This window comes from Heteronotia binoei, chromosome 14 (assembly GCF_032191835.1).
Source record: "Heteronotia binoei isolate CCM8104 ecotype False Entrance Well chromosome 14, APGP_CSIRO_Hbin_v1, whole genome shotgun sequence".
Taxonomy (NCBI): Eukaryota; Metazoa; Chordata; class Lepidosauria; order Squamata; family Gekkonidae; genus Heteronotia; species Heteronotia binoei.
Window position 1 is genome coordinate 30,282,690 of NC_083236.1, and position 21,646 is coordinate 30,304,335.

A 21,646-nucleotide genomic window follows, 5' to 3' on the forward strand; every position below is an offset into this window, starting at 1 on the left:
GGAGAATCAGGTTTGATTCCCCACTTTTCCACATGCAGCTAGCTGGGAGACTTTGGGTCAGTCAGAGTTCTCTCAGAGCTGTTCTCTCAATAGACTCCGAGTGAAGGGCAGACTATAAATCAGTTCCTCCTCCTCCTCCTCTCCCTCCACCTAACTTTTCTGTGTTCTGCTTCCCTCCTCTCAACTTCTTCTCATCCCTATCTTGCCTGGCAACTTAAAATGTACTTAATAGTATCATAGTAGCAAAATTTTGTTGACATTATGAACAGAAGTGGGAAGGAGTAACAGGATGCTTTCCCCCTCCTCCATCCTTTATATGCTGCAAGGCAGTGGAACATTACTGTGCTTTAGTGGTTACACATGTGGAACAGAAGTTATAACTCCCAGTTCCAGCACTGGCATTATTCTCTGATGAATTATGCCTGCCACAAATGGTCAGACCTGCCAATTCTTTTATTACTTTTCTCTCATCTATGGATTCATTCATGGTAACAGCAAGCCAAGGGATTTGTTTTGTTACAATATTTGGATTTTTTTGGGAAGGGACAAGTGGTATCTTGGTGCAAGGGCCTATGGTGGATCAGCAGCCCTGGCTGGCTATAGTTCTCCTTCATGTATCTTCTACTTTTGCCTCCCTTTCTCACTTCCCTCTCGCCTCTTCAGGCTGCCAACCTCTAGGTGTTTGTTTGGATGTCCACTGACTTACACCCCCAGCCACAAGGTTGGGTACAGTTGAGTGGAAAACTGGTTCATTTTGCTCATCCTTCTATTCAGGGCTTTTATTGCAGAAGAGGCCCAACAGGAACTCATTTGCATATTAGACCACACTCCCTGATGTCACCATTGTTTTGTATAGAGCTTTTTTGTAGAAAAAGCCCAGCAGAAGTTTATTTGCATATTAGGCCACACCCCCTGACATCAAGCCAGCTGGAGCTGTGTTCCTGTGTGTTCCTGCTCAAAAATAAAGCCCTGCTTCTACTTGGATCTATGTTATTTGGGGTGCAGTCACACGTACCATTAGTGACGACACAGCTCCGTCTGGCTGACGGATTAAATGTGTTCGTTCAGACATGCACATCTGGCAATCGAGCGTCATCCGGGGTCATTCCGACTTGCTGCTGATCAGTGCTGGGTTAATTTGACAGCACATAAAGTCCGGCCCTTTTTCAAAACAGCGGCACAAGATCGGCTTTTTGATGTTTGGACAGCTCACGCGCGATACTGCCTCTCACCTTTAAAAAAAAAAAAAGCCCCAGCATCCGGGAATCTGAAGTGATGCTTCTGCTTCTCCAATCAACACAGGATCGGAGGAGGGGAAAACGTTATCCCACTATTCAGAACAGGAAAAAAAATCTTTTTTTTTCCAATGTGGAGGATTTCAAGATATCATTGTCACTTCCAATTTCTAAGAAAATAATTCCTGGCAGTTCCGTGGTTTGGATCAGCAACGTTAATTCTGGAAACTTTCGCCCTTCCCCCCTGCCTCTGAAGAAAGTTTTGATTTCCCAGCTCCAAACAGTTGGGCGCATGTTCAATGGACCCCCCCCTCCCCTCCCATCTGATTACGCATGCTCCAAGAAATGAGCGTGATACTATTGGATGTCTGATCGCGCACAACAGAATGAATCGCATTCTTGGATGCTCGTCTGAACTGCCCTGCATCGAATCAATATTCAGCAGTTCAGATTTGAGCGCTACACACACGCTTTTAATGGTACGTGTGACCGCACCCTCAGATAGGTAAATATAGTCCCATAGAATAAGTTCCCTTTTGTCTCTATCAGCTACTACCTTTATTTTTCTAAACTTGTATGTGTGTTTAGAGTGCTCTTCAATTGATAAGTTTTTGATTTTTATTTTTTTAACTTTCATTAATAAAAAACCATGTTATTAATTAAGGCCGGATTCATTTGAGAATTCTACTGAGGGAAAAATCCTCATAAACATAGGTGGAGATCCTGCTTGTTGCTCCCTCTCGCTTATTTGGGTCTCCTAGGTGCTCCTAGCTTGGGGCTCTTTAGCTTGGAGAAAAGTCGACTGCAGGGTGACATGATAGAGGTTTACAAGATTGTGCATGAGATGGCGAAAGTAGAGAAAAAAGTCCTTTTCTCCCTTTCTCACAATACAAGAACTCATGGGCATTCAATGAAATTGCTGAACAGTCAGGTTAAAACGGATAGAAGGAAGTACTTCTTCACCCAAAGGGTGATTAACATGTGGAATTCACTGCCACAGGAGGTGGTGGCGGCTGCAAGCATAGCCAGCTTCAAGAGGGGTTTAGATAAAAATATGGAGCAGAGGTCCATCAGTGGCTATTAGCCACAGTGTGTGTGTGTATTGGCCACTGTATGACACAGAGTGTTGGACTGGATGGGCCATTGGCCTGATACAACATGGCTTCTCTTATGTTCCCCCAACAAACTCAGGAGACCCTCACAACCACTTAGGGCAACACTGTATTGTGAAAGTCATTCTTCCTGCCCATGAATAGTTCCTGAAATGTTGTACTTCTGATTATGTTTGCTACTCATGCTCGAACTTAGCATATGCCCATATCAGTGCTCCTATCAAGCAGCAGAACAAAATTTGAACCCAGTGACACCTTTAAGACCACAAAAGCTCATTCATACCTTCAATAAAACTTTGTTGGTCTTAAAGGTACCACTCAACTCAAACTTTATTTTGGGGTTATGTCCGTTTCAGGCTGTTAGGAAATGTAGTCCTTCAGAAATGCCATTGTATGCACAACTGACAGTGGCCTCGTACAGTTCCTCCTCATGGAGTTTTCAAGGCAAGAGATGAGCTGAGGTGATTTGTCATTGCCTTCCTCTAAACAGCTACCCAATTCTTCCTTGGTGGTCTCCTATCCAAGTACTGGCCCTGCTTAACTTCTGAGCTCTGCCAAGACAGCCAGGCCAGAACTCCCCCCAGCCCCCAATTAGATTTGTAACATTTTTTCACTTATAGAAAAGATTTGTTTTTAAAGAGCAAGCATTCAAATTGGCACCTGCACCCTATGCTATAGTATGCAGTAGCCGCTCTGTGCTGTACGCAGTCCGCTCCCTCTGCAATTTAATGGCTCTCTCAGAACTCAGGGCTTTCCTGCATGCTCAGTGTACTCCTGATTTTCTTGAGAGTCGATCCAAAAGCACTGGAACTGGATTGGGCATGGTTCTGCATGTCTGTTCTCCCTCTGTGTTTTCACAGTTGTAGAGTCCATTTATTCTGCATTGCCTTAAATAATCAGGATTTTCAAGGGAGGGTGCTTTTGTCATTGGCGATGCCACAGCACATACACCCTTCTTTGTTGCCTATGCTTATATTGACATAGTGATATCTTACCTGTTTTGTTTTTAAGGCACTAAAGATCAATATCTTGATATACTGCTGTAATGATAGGTCAAGCTAGGCTTGCCAATCCCCAGGTCCCAGTGGGGGTTCTTCTGCTTTCCCAGGCTCCTTCCCGCCCCCAGTCAGCTGGCTGGCGGGGGAAAGCCCCGCCCCCAGAGGACCATGTGGCAGAACTAACAAAAAAGAAAGAAGAAAAAGCCCTTGGAGATAAGTGTGTCCACAAGAGAGAGGACACTTCTGCAGCAGTTCAGATGCATGTATATTTGGGCACTTCTAGTCTGGATGCTGGTGAGTTCCAATTTACATGGGCCTACTTTTCTCCCTTCAGGAGCTTAGGGTTCATCTCTACAGGTGAGAACTGGGGATCCCCTGGAATTTTGGCTCATCTGCAGACTACTGAGATCAGTGCTGCTGGAGAAAATGGCTCCTTTGGAGGGTGGACTCAATGGCACTGTACCCCACTAAGGTGCCAGTCCTCCTCAGGCTCCACCCCCAAATCTCCAGGAGTTTCCCAACCTGGATCTGGCAACCCTACCTCCCCCCTCCATCCCCAGCTTGTCACCAAGAGAGACCTGGCAACCATGTCTACAGCAGAGGGTCCCCAACATGGCACCTGCCAACACCTTTCCTGGGGCCTGCCAAGAATTTTTAGAGTAATCTAATCAACAAAAAGGGATCACAGTTGATAAGACAGGCAATGAAAGAAACAAATACTGTGATGTACCGGCGAACAATGTTTAATAAAACCATTTAAAATCTGTTTAAAATATCTTTTTATATTTCACTAGAAATATCCATTCACATAACAATATTATCACAGAGGTCCATTCTCACATTCCAATATTACAACAAAGGTCCTATGAGCATCCGGATAAAGGCTCATTTCGTCAATGGACTTCCTCAGGAGTAATCCTTCCTATGTTTCTTCCAGGGTTACCAGCTTCTTGTAACAATCCAATGTTAGTGCTCTTCTGCAACATCTTCCATCTCAAGTTTTATTTTTATTTATTTATTTATGATTTGTATCCCGCCCTTCCCACAAGTGGCTCAGGGTGGTTTTCTCATCCTGGATTAAACCAAGGTAATAATTCTTTTAACCAGATGCACAAGCTAATATTGGCCAGCAAACTCCAGAAGGCTTGTACATCTGGTTAAAAGAATAAGTTTGGACTGGCTTAAGCTCCTAGTATAAATATATGCACTTAAGTGTTATTGAGTGGTAAGTTTTTTCCAACTATATATCAAATTAAGAATTATCTATTTCCATTCAGCTTTGTGGTATGTCTTGTTGTTATTACCTTGGTTTATTCCAGGATGAGAAAACTTGAGATACAAGATTTTGCAGAAGAGCATTAACTTTGGATTGTTACAAGAGGCTGGTAACCCTGGAAGAAACATAGGAAGGATTACTCCTGAGGAAGTCCATTGACGAAATGAGCCTATATCCGGGTGCTCATAGGACCTTTCTTGTAATATTGGAATGTGAGAATGGACCTCTGTGATAATATTGTCATGTAAATGGATATTTCTAGTGAAGTATAAAAAGATATTTTAAAAGGTTTTTAAATGGTTTTATTTTTAGAGAGCAGATCTTAAATTTGTAGAGAATTTTTGACCAGCAAGGTTTCTGATTGGCCGTTGGATTATCAGATTGGCTGTGTAGAGTAAAACAGCATTGTTTCAGCAACACAGTGTTGGTTTTATTCTCTCTCACTCTTTTTCCCCAGTATATATATTTTTTAAATTACTCCTCTTTTACCCTGGACCCCTTCGTGTATGGTTGGTTCTGCCTTCCACGGTGGCCATTTTGTGGTTGGCTCCACCTCTTGTTGTGGGAATTTTGTGGCTGGCTCCTCCTGCTATGGTGGCCATTTTTGATTGCATCCACCACCTTGTGTCAGAATTCTAAAGAGTCACACAGGCTCAAAAAGGTTAGGGAGTCTAGGGACCCCGCACAAGAGTAAGGTTTTCTGCCTGGTTCTGCAAACAAATTCATACAAAGGGACAGATACCTTTGCACAGTGCACAGGCAGAAAGATAATAGTTTCTTCTTCTTTTATCTCTGCATTTGTGTTGGAATTTGAGGCTAAGCTTGTTTTTAATGATGCACCAGGTCAGAAAGTTCTCACTTTTTAAAACCTCTTTATGTTAAACTTAACGTAACCAGTACATTGACTCATCTTGCGTGAGTTCATAGATATGTGTGAAATGACTTTGTGTAACTTTGCATAAGCCTGGCAAACAATAAGCTACTTTTTGCTCTGTGTTCTCATTCTTTACTGAAATAGATCATATGACATTTCTTGCTCAAGGAGCTGCTTGTCTGGATTTTCAGGAAGAAAAGAAGGGGTCTCAAGCTGGGCAGCAACATTTAAAAAAAAAAAACTGTACCAAGCAAGAAGGTGACAGATCTGCATTTTTGTTGTTATTGTTGTTGTTGCAATTACTAACGTAAATTGCATATCACTTTTATAAACAGGCTGATTGTTTGCAGTGTAGGGACCTGTTCTTCAATGCAACACTCATGCCATGAAACAGCCACTGCAGGGAGTGGAGGAAAGGTAAAGTAAAAGCTTCCCTGAACTTCAGCCTCATGCTAGGAATGAAAGTAAAAAGCCTGTCATCTCTCTCTCTCTCTCTTTTTTCAACCTACCCTTTTCTGCAACCGGGGCTAGCGTCAGCATCTTCTGAGGTGAAGCAACTGCCAGAGTTCTTGGCTTCTGGCAGTGCCCACTGCTGCTGACTCTCTACTCATGCATCTTTTTGGATGCTTGCACTCACACTCTTCCACTGCCTGCTGATGAGTGCTTTCTCAGCTGTGTTCCCTGCTGCATGCGCTGCTTGGCACTGCTGGAAGTGGGCATGTAAATGGTGTAAGAGTATCTCCTTCTTTGGTGGCCATAGCAATATAGGGGGGATTTTTTTTTTTTTTTGCTGTAATAGCGCCGCAAATAATTATGAAATCTATTCAGTACTAAATATGAAATATATTATGCCAATCATTTATATACCAGTCAACATTTAAAAATACATATTCAGCATCACTGTCCAGAAATTTTCACAATATGTAAAATGACACAATCATGTAGAATTAGAAAAATTGCATTGCATTCACACAAGCGCGACATATAGCAAAAACCTCAGAAATTGATTTATATTACACCAGTTCAATTCACAGTCCGCAAGCAATCCAAAGTCCACATGAGAATCCTGGCTATAAATCTCGTTCCAGTCACCTTTCACTTTAATTTTAATTTTATAAATGGTTGAGTTATAATATGTATGTACTTATAATATGTATTGTTTGAATTGTTGAAGTGCCTGTGTTGTGAGCCGCCCTGAGCCTGCTTCAGTGGGGAGGCCGGGATACAAAGGCATTGTTATTATTATTATTACCAGCTGTAATCCTTATTGGATCTTTGGTGGACTTGGCAGCAGCACTCCTAATAGCACCCCTTCCCCCTTACGTTCAGGGAAAAGCCAGGAAGGCAGTGTGGGCAGCTGTGATTGCAGCTGGTAGGAAAGCTTGAGAGCAGGAGGAGGAAAGATGCACAGGCTAGTGGGGGAGTGTTGGGCACAAAGGGGGGCTGCGTAGTGGTCATGGAGGGGCTGAGCACTCTGCCCAGGGCCCCCAAAACTTGGAATTGACCCTGTATGCAGCCTCTGACTCTCATCTTAATACCCCAGCAGCTGCTGGGAGGAGAGCAAAACTAAAACTGCCATTATCTGGGTTACCAACTCTGAATTTGGAAATTCTTGGAGATTTGGGAGTGAAGCCTGGGAAAGGGCAGAGGCTGGGGAGTGGAAGGGGCTCAGCAGGGTACAATGCCATAGAATCCACCCTCCGAAGCAGTGGTTTTCTTCAAGGGAACTGATCTCTGTAGTCTGGAGATCTAGTAATTCCAAAAGGAAATAACTGTAATAGTGCTGCATTCATATATTCAAAAATCCTACAGAAAATTATACAGAAATTTTCATATATACAGGGTTTCATATATACAAAAATCCTACAGAAAGTTGCAGTATACCTATGTTGCCTATGCACATATCAAGTCTATGCTACAAACTGTATTAATCCACATTCACAAAATTCATAATCATGAAGGATCACAATAAAGTGCAACCTTCACAGAACATCATCTCAACAAATTCCAGGAATGGAATTCCAACAGTTCATTTCTTTAAACGGTCAGTCCACACAATGTTCAACTCACTCATTCGCACAATGTATAGTTCGCACAAGAAATCCCAGGTACAGGTCTCATTCAGGTAGCCTTCAGACTTCATCAGTGAGCCCACTCGATACACAAGTTTAGCAGTCCTAACCATCACACAGAAGGCACCTGTAAAAAGAACAAGCTGGCCACAGTGAATTCATAGCAGAAGATTTGAATTTTATACTCTGCTTTTCTCCTCATAGAAAGAGCCCCTTGGCACAGAATGTTATAGCTGCAGTACTGCAGTCCTAAACTCTGTTCATGACCTGAGTTCGATCGCCGGTGGAAGCTGGGTTTTCAGATAGCCGACTCGAGGTTGACTCAGCCTTCCATCCTTCCAAGGTTGATAAAATGAGTACCCAGCTTGCTGGGGGGAAAGCGTCGATGACTGGGGAAGGCAATGGCAAACTACCCCGTAAAAAAGTCTGCCGTGAAAACGTTGTGAAAGCAACATCACCCCAGAGTCAGAAACTACTGGTGCTTGCACAGGAGACCTTTCCTTTCCTTTCTCCTCATGTGGAGGAGGGGGGAATTAAACTTGATTCTTCAGATTAGAGACTGCCACTTTCAACTGCCATACTGTACTGCCTCTTTTTAATTTTTTTATTCCCTTTCTTTAGGGCCAGGTGACCCTCCTCTGGGATGACCTTCCAGTATCTCATGCTGAGAGAGAAAGGCAGAGCCATATATACATGGCTTTTTTTTGTAGAAAAAGCCCAGCAGAAACTCATTTGCATATTAGGCCACACCCTGGTGTCACCATTGTTTCACACTGCTTGTTATAGAAAAAGCCCAGCAGGAACTCATTTGCATATTAGGCCACACCCTCTGATACCAAGCCAGCCAGAACTGTGTTCCTGCTCAAAAAAAGCCCTGCACATACACCACCCTCCAAATGTTTTGCAACCATAAATGTCCATATAATAAGAGAAAGAAGATTTCTTTGTTGGGGCTCTTCCCCGTGCCCTTCAGCTAGCTGGTGGGGGTACTTACTGGCATGGACTAGAAGTGACATCCTGTCATGGCAACATGTGGACACTTTGGTATTTGAGCAAAAACAGTATGGTCAAACCAACTTCTACCAGTCTCCCTCCCTCTGGTTGCTAGGGGGGACCTGGCTTGTATATGTATGTCCGGTGGAGAGACCCACAGGGCAGACAGTAGTCTTGCATCTGTTTTGGTGAATGCTTAATGGGAATGTGTTTCTCTGTGAGTGAGTACTCTGGAACGAGTACCACTGATATAAATGTATCAAATAAATGAGAAATATTGGGAAACTCAAGATTTAACCAAGAATTTGCAACCTGCTTAGAAACATTTTTTAAAAATGTTTTTATTCCATTCATATCTCACCTCCCCGCAAATAGGATTAGGGCAGCTAACAAGCCAAACTGTAATCTTAAAAACACAGAATGTTAAGACAATAAAACAATAACATTGGTGCTGTATCACAATTAGAACATAGTGTAAAAAAGAAATTACCAATCCCTAAACTGAATTTCGAGATCCTCTTGCACTTCTTGGCAGTGGTTGCCTGATACATAAAACGATTCAAAGCTGTAGTTGCATAATCTACTCTTTCTTGTTCAAAGTTTACTTTCTCACATGAACAAGGAAGCCCAACGCTCAAAGCATTCATTGCACAGTCATCATAAAAGTTCAGTGTGTCGTTGCTGATGTTGGCTGCTTCCTCTCTGTCACCATGGAAGTGGTCAGCATTCTTCTGCTGCTTTCTTTCATTTTGTACCTCTTCTGGAAGACCACCCGTTCCAAACAATTCCCTCCAGGACCAAAACCCCTGCCACTGATTGGAAACTTGCTGCAGTTTGACATGAGTAACCCTCTGAAGGACTTTGATAAGGTAGGTCTCCCCCATCCTTTCCACAACCTTCAGGCTCAGAGCCAGATTAACAACTAGGCCAAGTAGGCACTGGTCTATGGGCCCCCATGCCTTTAGTGGTCCTGTACCAGCTTCCCCCCCAGTTTTCTCCCTGCTTGCAGCCCTCCCAGCCTGCATGCGCAGTCAGCAGCTGAGCTGCACTTTGCCCAGCTTGCCAGGTGCAGCTGCTGTTGGCTGTTGCCAAGTTTGCCTCTCCCTGCCTCTCCCCTGCAGCTTAGTAAAAGGGGCTTATAAGATGGTGCCTGCAGGCTGCAGTGGGGACCATGGGCAGTGGGGCAGGCGCTCAGACTCTTGAGATAATTTGCGAGGGGGGGGGCTCCAAGTTTTCGATTGCCTAGGGGCCTCCACAGGGTTTAATCAGGCACTGTTCAAACTGGACACAGAGGAAGAGTCAGCAGATCAGGTGAGATCCTGGAAGATTTTTTAGTTGTTCCAGTGGACTGCCGCAGAATACAGGGAGGTGTATCTGGCATCTTTCTGCATAAGACTGAATTGCTGCTCTCTTGATTTGGATGGGGAACCTCAAAATGTTATAAAGAGAGTTTTTACCACCTGTTACAGTATCACATATGAATTTGGTTCAGGGTAGTACCTAGGAATCTATTGCTGCCCATGTAGATCACCACTGTGACTTCTATTCTTCCACCTAGGTTATCTGCTCTGAGTTCACTGCTTTGGAGCTTCCTCACAGCATCATGTAGCATTTGTGCCCCTCCGGAGGCATAGAAGACAGCCATATTTGGGTGTTCATACAACAAACAGTCTGGTTTATTAACATCTCAGAAATGCCTCCACAAAGAAAGCTAAAGACTAAGTTGACAGGAAAAGATGGCTGACTGCCAAGATAGCACTAGGCTAATAAATACCTTACACCTGTGCTGAGAGACGGCTTCTGTTAAAGGGACGTCACATCAATGTAACCATATTCTGTCCTAGCAACATGGAAACCACCCAACCCCATCTCTGGCTACCTTCTTCAAGTACTTATCTCAGACAGGTTATGAGTAGTTATCTTGGTTTTCAAAACAGAAATTGCTTTACAGAATAGTAAGAGATTATTAGCATCCTCTTTTCCAAATCAATATTTTGTTTTTTAAAAGGTGTAAATATTACTGTGGTGTAGAGTAGTAAGTTGCAGTACTGCAGTCCAAGCTCTGCTCACGACCTGAGTTCGATCCTAGTGGAAGCTGTTTTCAGGTAGCCGGCTCAGAGTTGACTCAGCCTTCCATCCTTCTGAGGTTAGTAAAATGAGTACCCAGCTTGCTGGGGGGGGGGAGTGTAGATGAGTGTAGTTTGTAAGATCGCTGTATGTTTTTAATGTTTTAAGTATATAACCGTGAGAAATGTTTAGATTTTAACTATGTAAATTGTGAAATGTTTATACTCTTATGCTTAATTTTATACTCTTATGTTAGATTTTATGTGTTGTAAGCCGCCCTGTGCCACCTGGTGGGAAGGGCGGGATATAAATTACAAATAAATAAAATAAATAAAAATAAAATGACTGGGGAAAGCAATGGAAAGCCACCCAATTAAAAGTCTGCCAAGAAAACATCGTGATGTGATGTCACCCCATGGGTCAGTAATGACATGGTGCTTGCACAGGGGACTCCCTTTACCTTTTTTTCTTCAAATAACTGTGCTCAAGCCTACTAATGTGTATTGATAAAATAACACTTGAGCATAAGCTCTTGGATTCTATTTTTTTAAATTTCAGTTAGCACAAAAATATGGCCCCATCTTCAGCCTGCAAATGGGAGGAACGCCTTTTGTGTTTGTTAATGGGTTTCCACTGGTGAAAGAGGTGCTTGTGACGAAAGGAATGGAATTTGCTGGAAGGCCAAGCAACCCTGTCATAGATATCATCACAAAAGGAAAAGGTATAAGATCACTTCCAAGTTACGGTTTCCTTTTAGATTATTTATCTGTTTCTTCTTTATGAGAGCATTTCTGTTGCCCACTGCGCTGAGAACGAGGGCCATCCTTTGCTATTCTGCTTCAGTGGCGCAAGTCAAAATTTAGGGGACTTTCCAGATGATTGGATGCTTTTATTATCACAGTGCTTAATGCTGATTTAACAGACCACTGAACTTTGGAGAGCCATATAATTGTGAAAAACTTGCGGTGTTTTCATAACCCTTAAACCTCCATTTGGTTGCCTTGTGCCTCCACCTCCTTTCATCTTCATGTATGACCAGCTTGTCTTGGAGTTCTGCTAGCCTAGTGGTGGGGCTATTTATAACTGGAGTTGAGTTAACGGAAGAATAGATACGAGCCAGGGCATCTCGCCTGACTATAGACATGACAGCACAACAGCCAGCTTGCAAAGCATGCCACAAGTTTAAAGAGAAGGTCCTTTGCAGAATGGAAGCCTCAAGAGGAAACAGGCTCAATCACACCCTGAAATTCAACTCAACTCATCCTTATATTTCTATTCCAACCTGGCATGAATAATTTATCCATGGTATTACAGTCCCATCAGAGTTCTTTTACACACTGTTGTCTTGCTGCATTCCTTTCTAACAATGGCCTCGGCTTTAATGCACAAAATGCAGACATTTTATCTCTGTTTACCTTTGCTTAATTCCGTGTTATGCAACTGAGTGAGACTGCCTCTCAAAACTTGCTCCCCCTAAAAAAAAACACCCTTGCCCTCTTTCCCCCTTTTTGGAAGTCTTTCCACATGAGGGGACGCTCTTTTGTCCTGCTTCCACCCAATCAGGTAGCTGTCCACAGCACTCGCCCAAATTCCCCACCTCTCTTGAAATGTTTTCTCTCTAATCTTTGTTTGTTTCTGGGTTGGCACTTGTTTAGTTTCCCTAAAAGTCTGCTTAGTGATAATAGTTTCAAGCATTCCTGCTCTGCTGTGTACCCTGAGCTTTGGCAGCTTGGTTTCCCCTGACCTTCTCCATGTGACCATTTCCACAAGCTTTGCCCTGGAACACTACCTGGACCTTTCTCCTCAGGTTTTTATCTGGATCTTTGTGCTGGTCCCCACTGTGACTTCAACACCTCTCCTAGAACTTCAAACATCCCAATTAGTGTAGGCTTGAAGGGTGTCTGCTTCTCAGATGGCTACAGAATCATTCAGCATAGCTACTGTAACATTCTGCTTTCCTCTCTGTTCTCTATAAGCCCCACCCTCTTTTCAGAGGTTACACATTACTTGAATGTGTATGGGTACTTCTAATGTTTAGTGCTAAATGGTGGTGGAAAATACCTTCAAGTTGCAGCCAATTTATAGTGACCCCACAGGGATTTCACGGCAAGAGATGCTCAGAGGTGGTTTGCCATTGCCTGCCTCTTCACAGCAACCAATATTCCTTGGTGGTCTCCCATCCAAGTACTAACCAGGACTTCTGATATTTATGAGATCTGTAAAGCCTGACCAATCCACATCAGGGCTTAGAAGAAGAAGAAAAATTGCAGATTTATGCCCCGCCCTTCTCTCTGAATCAGAGACTCAGAGCGGCTTACAATCTTCCATATCTTCTCCCGGCACAACAGACACCCTGTGAGGTGGGTGGGGCTGAGAGGGTTCTCACAGCAGCTGCCCTTTCAAGGACAACCTCTGCCAGAGCTATGGCTGACCCAAGGCCATTCCAGCAGCTGCAAGTGAAGGAGTGGGGAATCAAACTCGGTTCTCCCAGATCAGAGTCCACGCACTTAACCACACACCAAACTGGCTAGCGCTAAGACCATGCTGGCTATTATTTTGACTGTATAAGTGTATTTTTGCATCCAGTTTGAATGAAACCTGTTTCAATATTCTTTATCTTTGCAGTCTTCCAGCATCATCGTTTAAACAAACCTGTATAAAAGTTTGTGGGTGTATGATACCCTCTGCAGTGGGAATGATAACCTAAACCTGCATATCTGTTTGAACAGAAGTGAGAGGTAGAAGAGAAAAAAAAAGAGGCAGAAGAGAAAATGCTTGGCTCCCTCAGGGTGAATTTTGTCCTATTTGAACAATAGCCGTTATTCATATGGGCACATATCTAGTATGTTTTTCCAGACATACATAGTTAAAGGACACACATGAAAGTCCTTTTACTGGATCAGAATCTTGGCCCATCAGCATCAATACTTTCTAACCTGGTGGGCAGTGGCTCTTCAGGGTCTCAAGTGCAGGGCTTTCTAGTGCAGGTCAGGACAATGCTGGGGACATCATTTATCTTGATTTCTGTAAGGCTTTCGATAAGGTTCCACATGATATTCTTGTTGACAAGTTGGCAAGATGTGGTTTGGGTTTGGCAGATGGCACCCAAATGTGGTTTGGGTTTGGCAGATGGCACCCAAAATGTGTTTGTGAATGGTTCCTCATCCTCTTAGAGAGGAGCAACAAGTGGAGTGCCTCAGGGACCTGCCCTGGAACCTGTGTTGTTCAATATCATGCCAAATGACTTGGATGGAGGTATAGAGGGGATGTTCATTATATTTGCCTATTATTTTAAATTGGGGATGGAAGCAAATATAGTAGCAGACAGAGTCAAGATACAGGCTGTCTTGGCTGTCTTGGCAGTAGTGTGTATGTGCAAAGGATCTAGGGGTCGTAGTGGACCATGCACAGAACATGAGTCAGCAGTGTGATGTGGTAGCTAAAAAAGCAAATACAAGTTTGGGCTGTATCAACAGAAGTATAGTGTCCAGATCATGCAAAGTGATGGTATCCCTTTACTCTGGTCTGGTTAGGCCTCACTTAGAGTATTGTGTTCAGTTTTGGGTACTGTAGTTTGAGTAGGAGGTTCACAAGCTGGAATGTGTCCAGGGAAGGGAAAAGATAGTGAGAGGTCTGGAAACCAAGTCCTATGAGGACTTATGACCTCATGAGAGGGAGGTAGGGTTGCCAAGTCCAATTCAAGAAACATCTGGGGACTTTGGGGGTGGAGCCAGGAGACATTGGGGCGGAGCCAGGAGCAAGGGTGTGACAAGCATAATTGAACTTCAAGGGAGTTCTGGCCATCACATTTAAAGGGACCCTCCATAGGAAATAATGAAGGATAGGGGCACCTTAGGGACTCATAGAATTGGACTGCCTGGTCCAATCTGTTTGAAACTTGGGGGGTATTTTGGGGAGAGGTACTGGATGCTATGCTGCAAATCTGGTGCCTCAACCTCAAAAAGCAGCCCCCCCCCCGAGCCCCAGATACCCGTGGATCAATTTTCCATTATTTCCTATGAGAATAAGTCTCCATAGGGAATAATAGAGTTCCCTCCCCTCCCCCCGTTTTCTCTCTCTCACTCACACACTAACTGTCTCTGGTGCAAGTGGGCAGCCGTGTTGGTCTGAAGCAGTAGAACAAAGCAGGAGTCTCTGGTGCCTCCACAACCAGGTCTGGAAAGTATGCTGCTCTTTTACACACACACTCACTTGTCCGAAAGGAAAGCAAAAGAGGGGCTGCACTCTCAGGAGGTCTGCTGTTGCTAACCCTTCCCCATGAAGTACTTCCTGCTCCAATTTAAAGGCACACACACATTTTAAAACTGTACCTGTTTGCAGGTCCTGCCCAAGATCTAGCTGGCCAGCTGGCTGGGGAAAGCCTGTAAAACCCAGGAATCCCCCGCTGGGACCTGGGGATTAGGAAGCCTAAGGGGAAGGGAAGGGGCAAAGAGAAGCTGCTGCGATGAGACTGGGTGGGAGGGGAAGGGAAGGGGCGAGGAGAAGCTGCTGCGATGGTGCTGGGTGGGAGGGGAAGGGAAGTGGCGAGGAGAAGCTGCTGCGATCGGGGCTGGGTGGGAAGGGAAGGGGCGAGGAGAAGCTGCTGCGATGGGGCTGGATGGGAAGGGAAGGGAAGGGGCGAGGAAAAGCTGCTGTGATCGGGGCTGGGTGGGAAGGCAAGGGCCGCCATTTTCCCCCCGCTTCTGGATTTTTGGTGAGCGGGGGAGGAGGCTCCAAATCAGGGGGTCCCCTGCTCGGGGTGGGGGATTGGGAAGCCTAAAGGGAGGCCAGGAAGAGATGAGCCAGTGCTCTCATAGCCTTTTCTTACATACCCAGGGTAAAAGCCTATGGCCACCTTAGGGTCAGGAAAGAATTTTCCTCCAGGACAGATTGGCACAGGGATCCTGGAGGTTTTTTTCCCTTCCTCTGGGCATAGAGCAAGGGGTCACTGGGGAAATCGGCAGAAGATAGTTGTGAATTTCCTTCACTGTAGGGGAGGGTTGGACTGGTGATCCTTGATGTCCCTTTCAGCTCTGTGATCCTATGTTTCACATCACCTCCTACCTGGTACTTTTAACTGAAGATGCTGGAGATTGGACCTGGGATGTTATCCATGCAAAAGCAAGGGATCTTCCAGTGAGCCACAGCAACTCCCTATTGGATAATGCTCATCTATAACATTGCTAATGATGACTCTTCCCTTCCTAGTGGTACAGTCAGGCCTTGGATACAGCAGGAGCTCACAGGAGCACAGCTCCTGAACCTTTCTGAGGGTTCCACTTCCTCCTTCCCACCTACCTTGTCCATTGAATAGTAAGTGCAGCTGCATAACAATCCCTGGATGAGTTCCACCACCTATTTTTCTACGAAACCACCCCTGGGTGTAGTCATGTATGTGATTCAGAGCACAGTCTATCCCATAGATAAGGGGCATGGCTGAATGTTGGAACTTGTCTTTTGCATCCAGTAGGGTCTGTGTTGAGTCCCTGGCATCTCCTGGTCAAAGATTTGAGGGATTGGAGAAAGACTATTGCCAGTCAGATTAAACAACATTGAGCTGAGTCTGACTCGACACATTATTACTGGGGATGTGTATTTGTTAATATAGCAGAGTTGCCCAGTCGTAGAAGCATAGGATTGCGTGTCATAAATAAACTCCCAAGAAGTGTATTGCAAAAAGATAAAATTGAAGGTACATTGCATTCACATCCATTTCGCAGTTGACAAGAGAGAGAGAAACCTATTCTAAAGAATGCTATTCTATGTGACAAAAGGGACAGACTGAAGGACACCAAGGACACCAGGCTTCCCCTGATAACTTGACCTGAAGGTCCAGATCAAGTCTTTGACCTTTTCTATTGTGTATTACTCCAGGTGTAGTTGCTGTGCCCTATGGGCCAGCATGGAAGGAGCAGCGAAGATTTTCACTGAGAGTTCTCAGGAATTTTGGGCTGGGCAAGAAGTCGGTGGAGGAAAGGATCCTGGATGAGTCTGCTTACTTGATGCAAAGCTTTGAGGAAAGAATGAGTGAGTAACACAGCTGAGAGGGTGCTGAAGGTTGGGATCCCCTCGCCCAACTCCAAATTTTCAGCAAAGGAAGAAGAAGGTTTGGCTAGGTCACAGCCCAATGTCCTGACACAATCCAAAAATACCTTCAGTTAAGGAATAAAAGATAGAAGGACTCTGATGTTCATAAAACATGGCTTATAGAGAAATTGCATAAGAAAATTCAATCACTTCCTTTTCTTGTCTTGTTTCATGCCACAGAGGAGCCTTTTGATCCCTTCTGTTTCATCGACAACGCTGTGACCAACATTATCTCCACGCTTCTTTTTGGGAAGCGTTTTGGATACGACGATAACTCCCTGAGAAATACCTTAGACCTGGTGCATGAGAATATGAAATTGTCTGCTGGTTTCTGGGCACAGGTAGCTGAGGACAGAACTATATGTTTCATATCATCCATTATTCTGTAACAGGAGCAGCCCTGGGAAGAAGTTAAAGTTCCATTTCAGCCCACTGTAGCATGCGCATTTTTGTGAACTGAGAGTACATGATTCACTATTGATATCATTGTTCAGTATTTGTCCTGAAGGACTTTACGTTCAGCTAATCATAATCTACTGGCTGTCCCCGGCCCGAAGGACATCCGTCTTGCCTCAACTAGAGCCAGGGCTTTTTCTGCCCTAGTTCTGGCCTGGTAGAACATGCTTCTGCTAGAGATAGGGCCCTGCCTGATTTTGTAGGGCCTGTAAAATGGAGCTGTTCCACCAGGCCTTTCAGTGAGGCAGCAGACACCAATAGTACATCGAGTCTGTTCTCCCTGTCGCAGCATTCCATGATCTATCGCGCCTATTGGGACATCATTGGTTCCAGCTCTATTTGGACTATGGCCTTATTGGTTGTCTTCCACCTGAAATGGAGTAATTTTATTGTTTTAATTGTTTAATTGTTTATTTACTTCTAATGGTTATTGCTTATTATTATTGTTTAAGTCTGTTGTGATCCAGCCTGAGCCCACTCGCGGAATAGGGCGGGCTAGAAATTAACATAAATAAATACATTTTTAAAAACAAACAAATATAGTTGCGGGCTCTCCTTGTCTGCAGATGCTAGTTTGGGGCCAGAAGGGCAGTTGCAACATAATCCATCTTCCCAACATATGGCCAGGTCCTATATGTGAGCCCCCTGGGAATAATCTTGGAAGCCTAGCCTACCTAAACCAAGGTCAAAATCCAGGAACTCCCATTAAGGCAAATTCAAGCTTTAGCTTAGGATAAGTGTTTTCCAATCCCTCTTCATCTTTCTTTGTTCTTCCACTCCTTCCCTCTCCCAGTGTATTCTGTATTTCCCAGAATGCCTGCAATTTACCATTTTCTGAAAATCATATTTTTAAAATGTACTGGAGGACAGGTGAAGCTGACAAGTGTTGAGTAAGGAGTCATGGTAGCTCTCTACAGATATTGAAGGGAAGCTGCATGGTAGAGGATGACTGACTCGTTTTCTGTTGCTTCAGTGAACTAGATTAGATCTAATAGGCCTCATATGCTGGAAAGTAAACTTGATCTGAACATTAGGAGAAGCTTCCTAATGATAAGGACAGTTTAGCAAATTATCCTCTGCTTGCCCAGGAGGACAGTGGAAATCTCTGTGGAGAGGAGCCCAAGCAGTTGGCTGGACAGCTATCTGTCCAGAATCCTGTACCTTTGGGTGGTTTTCACCGAGCAGGGAGTTGGTCTTTAAAAAAACCTTCCTTACTCTTGGTTACTGGATTTCCCCCCAAGCACACGAAGACGTTGTTGCATAAATTGCTTTATCAGTTAATATTGGCTCTTTTGTTTGCTGACAGCTTTACAATGCAGTGCCATTGGTGAGGGGGCTTCCTCTACCCCATCGGAGGTTATTAAGGAATGCAGATAAAGTCATTGCCTTCTTTTTAAAAGAGCTGGAAGAGCACAAGGAAACACTTGTTCCTGGAGAGCACCGTGACTACGTTGATGCATATTTGGAAGAAATACAGAAGGTATCTCATTTCTGGGCCCTAGCTGGCATGTGGTTGTGCATGAAAATGTTCTTGAATATGTTACTCCCCACCGCCAAGCAGGGCCGTAGCCAGCGGGGGGGTACAGCGGTGGTGCCCCCTATAGAATCTGCAGCATCCTCACCTAATCTTCCCTAATCTTCCCTTTTCAGTGGGCCTCTTTCCTTTCACTGGCCTCAAGGCATGACAGCCCATGACATCCCTGTCAAGCACCAATCTGATGAGCCACTATCTCTCTTCCCTTGTTGTTCCTCCCACTAGGAAATTCCAGTATATTATGAGATGCCAGAATATGGTCAGATCGGAATGTGTCCAGCTATTTAGAGGAACATGCTGTGTGTTGAGTCCGGAGCTGCAGGAAACATCATGGTTTTTGTGGGGCAAATGGAAACTGGTTTTTAGCAGTTTCCGTTTGCTGCGCAAAAACCGCGATGTTTCCTGCCAGCTCCGGAGCAGATAGTGGGAAATCTGAAGGATGCTGCGCGGAGAAGAGGAACGTGACAGCAGGGTAAGCTGAGTGCGAAATTGGTCATTGTGAACCCCATACCAAGGGTGTTCCAGGCAAGAGCTGAGCAGAGGTGCTTTGGTGTTGCCTTTCCTTGCATAGCAATCCCAGTCTTTCTGTGTGGTCTCCCATCCAAGTATTGACTGTGGCTGACCCTGCTTAGCTTCCAAGTTCTGGTATGAGCCAAGCTGGGGCTATTCAAGCTGCTACCATACTATAACAATATTAAAGAACTGACATAGCTCATGTCCAATTTGGATCCATCTACATGTCTTTATTGCTCATGCAGTTACTTTACCGCATAGACAGATTGGGCTGCCTGCTGTCTTGCTATACTAACATATCTTTATGAACCAGCCTTTAGACTCCATTTAAGCCATGCATCTGATTCTAACCCCACCATCTTCTGTACTTTTTTTCATGAAAGTCAGAAAATAAAGGATCAAGTTTTGAAGAGGAAGGCCTGATTATTGTGCTGTCTGATCTGTTTATTGCTGGATCAGAGACAACCTCATCAACACTTCTGTGGGCTTTGCTCTACATGATGGTTTTCCCAGAGGTCCAAGGTTGGTAAACGCCTAACGAGAGTAGTGTGAATAATTTGTCTAAAATCATAAATGGATTGAGGTTACACATCATTGTCAACATCCTGTTGAATGCTTTCACTTCGGTTTTAATGTGAGTAAAGAAGAAACACAGTTGAGGACTTAGCAAAATAGACAAACTGTGTGGCACAATACAAAGTCTTATAATTATAATTACATAAACAAGAAATTAATGCATCAAGAACATCGCTCCTAAGTGAATATCAAAAAGTCTCTATGTTTAGTCTCCAAGCATTAGTCTTCTGACTCTTTTTCTTTTTCACACGAAGCCAAATGGTGAGCCCATAATCTGTGGGGACCGGTTTCGATGCTGCACACCTTCATCAGCCAGGGACTTCTCTGTAGCTCTTCCATTTATAGGCAGCTTTTTCACCAATACTCAGACAACAATTTCCAAAAGAGAATTATTATTTCTTAACCGGAACACCAGTCCAATAATTTTCCCAACTGTCGTTTCTGCAATTTCTACAGCAGGTATGGGGGAGGGGGGGTGGGCTCCCTCTGGGTATCCTACCCCCCCCCCAGGGAAAGTGTATGCGCAATACATAGCCTCTCCTCTCCCGGTGTAGTGAATGCCGCGTGGTCACTGTCTGGCTATGCCTGGCAGATGGTCACTGCAATGGCCTCTCCTGCATTACTGCATCCGTAGCAACACCTTCTCGCTGGTCCCCCCCGTTTTTCACAGAGTTTGCTACGTCATGGTGCGACCGAATTGTCCAGCGGTATAACCGGATGGGCAGGCTGGGCTCACCATCCTTGCCAGCCTAAGAGAAGGAAAACTCTAACATCAAACCCGGGCAGATAGAGCTCGTTAATGTAACACCTACCACCTGGAGGATTCACTGCCAGCGTCCCGGCTTACTGGGCCATGGCAGATGACCCCCAGGTGAAAGGGTGGAGCCAGTACCGCGCACACTGGGCTTCACCTAAAAAATTCCTCTGCGCAGGCCTGAAGGGCATATCCACATACACAACCCACAACGCATCAAGTCCTGCAGCGATGGGCAAGGGGCGAAACGGCAGGTGGAAGGTGCCACTGGAAGCCGCAGTCCCGATCCTGCATGTAGGCGGTTCAGGGTATTGGTCGTCTGATGCTAAACCGGAGACAAAAGCATTTTTCGGCAGCACCCTGAACGACCAAGCAGCCTTATCTAGGGACAGCACTGCTTGCTCCACACGGAGAGGGGCCTAGAAAAGGTGGCCTAAACAAAGCTCGTCTCCTCCACCCCAGTTGGCTAGCCGCGGTCAACGGGCATCCTTACTTGCGGTCAAAAAATAACAACAAAGAAAAGGCATGCACCTGCCTCACAAAGTGTGCAAAGACTAAAGCTTGCGTGTTGGAACATCAGAACCATGCTTGACACAGTAGACAGTGGTTGCCCTGAACGACGCTCTGCTCTAGTTGCCCACGAACTTCTCAGGTTGAATATCGACATAGCAGCTCTCAGTGAGGTCCGTTTCTCTGAGGAAGGTAGTCTTCAAGAACACGGTGCTGGCTATACCCTCTACTGGTCAGGTAAGTCAAAGGCTGAGAGCTGTCATGGGTGCTGGGGACCCTGCAGAGGAAGTTGAGTCTGACGAGGAAACTGTGCCCCTGCCACCTGCACCAGTGCCCCTGCCTCCTGCTGGAGAAGATCCCAGCCCCCCTGCCTCGCCCTCTCGGGTGGTTCGTGTGCGTGACCGCCTCCGGCAGGACCTCAGGGATCGGAGGAGGGCGGCACGCTCACAAGCAAGACGCTCCCTGAGCCCTGAGTTCTGAGAGGATTCTGGCCCTCCTAAGAGCAAGGATGCTTGAGTTATGACAGGATCCTGGCTGCCTCCCTGAGCCAGCAATTAGCCCAAACGGGCAACAGCCAGCAGAGGGCTAT

The 21,646-nt window shown here is 45.0% G+C and overlaps 1 protein-coding gene across 4 annotated transcripts in view; it reads left to right on the forward strand.

Moving 5' to 3' along the window:
* Positions 1-9,217: 9,217 nt before the first annotated feature.
* The window catches only part of LOC132582555 (cytochrome P450 2J6-like), a 53,270-nt gene continuing 40,841 nt past the window's right edge, over positions 9,218-21,646 (forward strand). For 3 of the 4 annotated variants that reach the window (XM_060254176.1, XM_060254177.1, XM_060254175.1), the window contains exons 1-6: positions 9,218-9,429; positions 11,186-11,348; positions 16,502-16,654; positions 16,895-17,055; positions 18,477-18,650; positions 19,601-19,739. In XM_060254176.1, coding sequence (XP_060110159.1) covers positions 9,271-9,429; positions 11,186-11,348; positions 16,502-16,654; positions 16,895-17,055; positions 18,477-18,650; positions 19,601-19,739 — 949 coding nt within the window. In that variant the 5' untranslated portion in view covers positions 9,218-9,270. The remainder of the gene's footprint in view (positions 9,430-11,185; positions 11,349-16,501; positions 16,655-16,894; positions 17,056-18,476; positions 18,651-19,600; positions 19,740-21,646) is intronic. The other variant, XM_060254174.1, reaches the window with a different exon arrangement.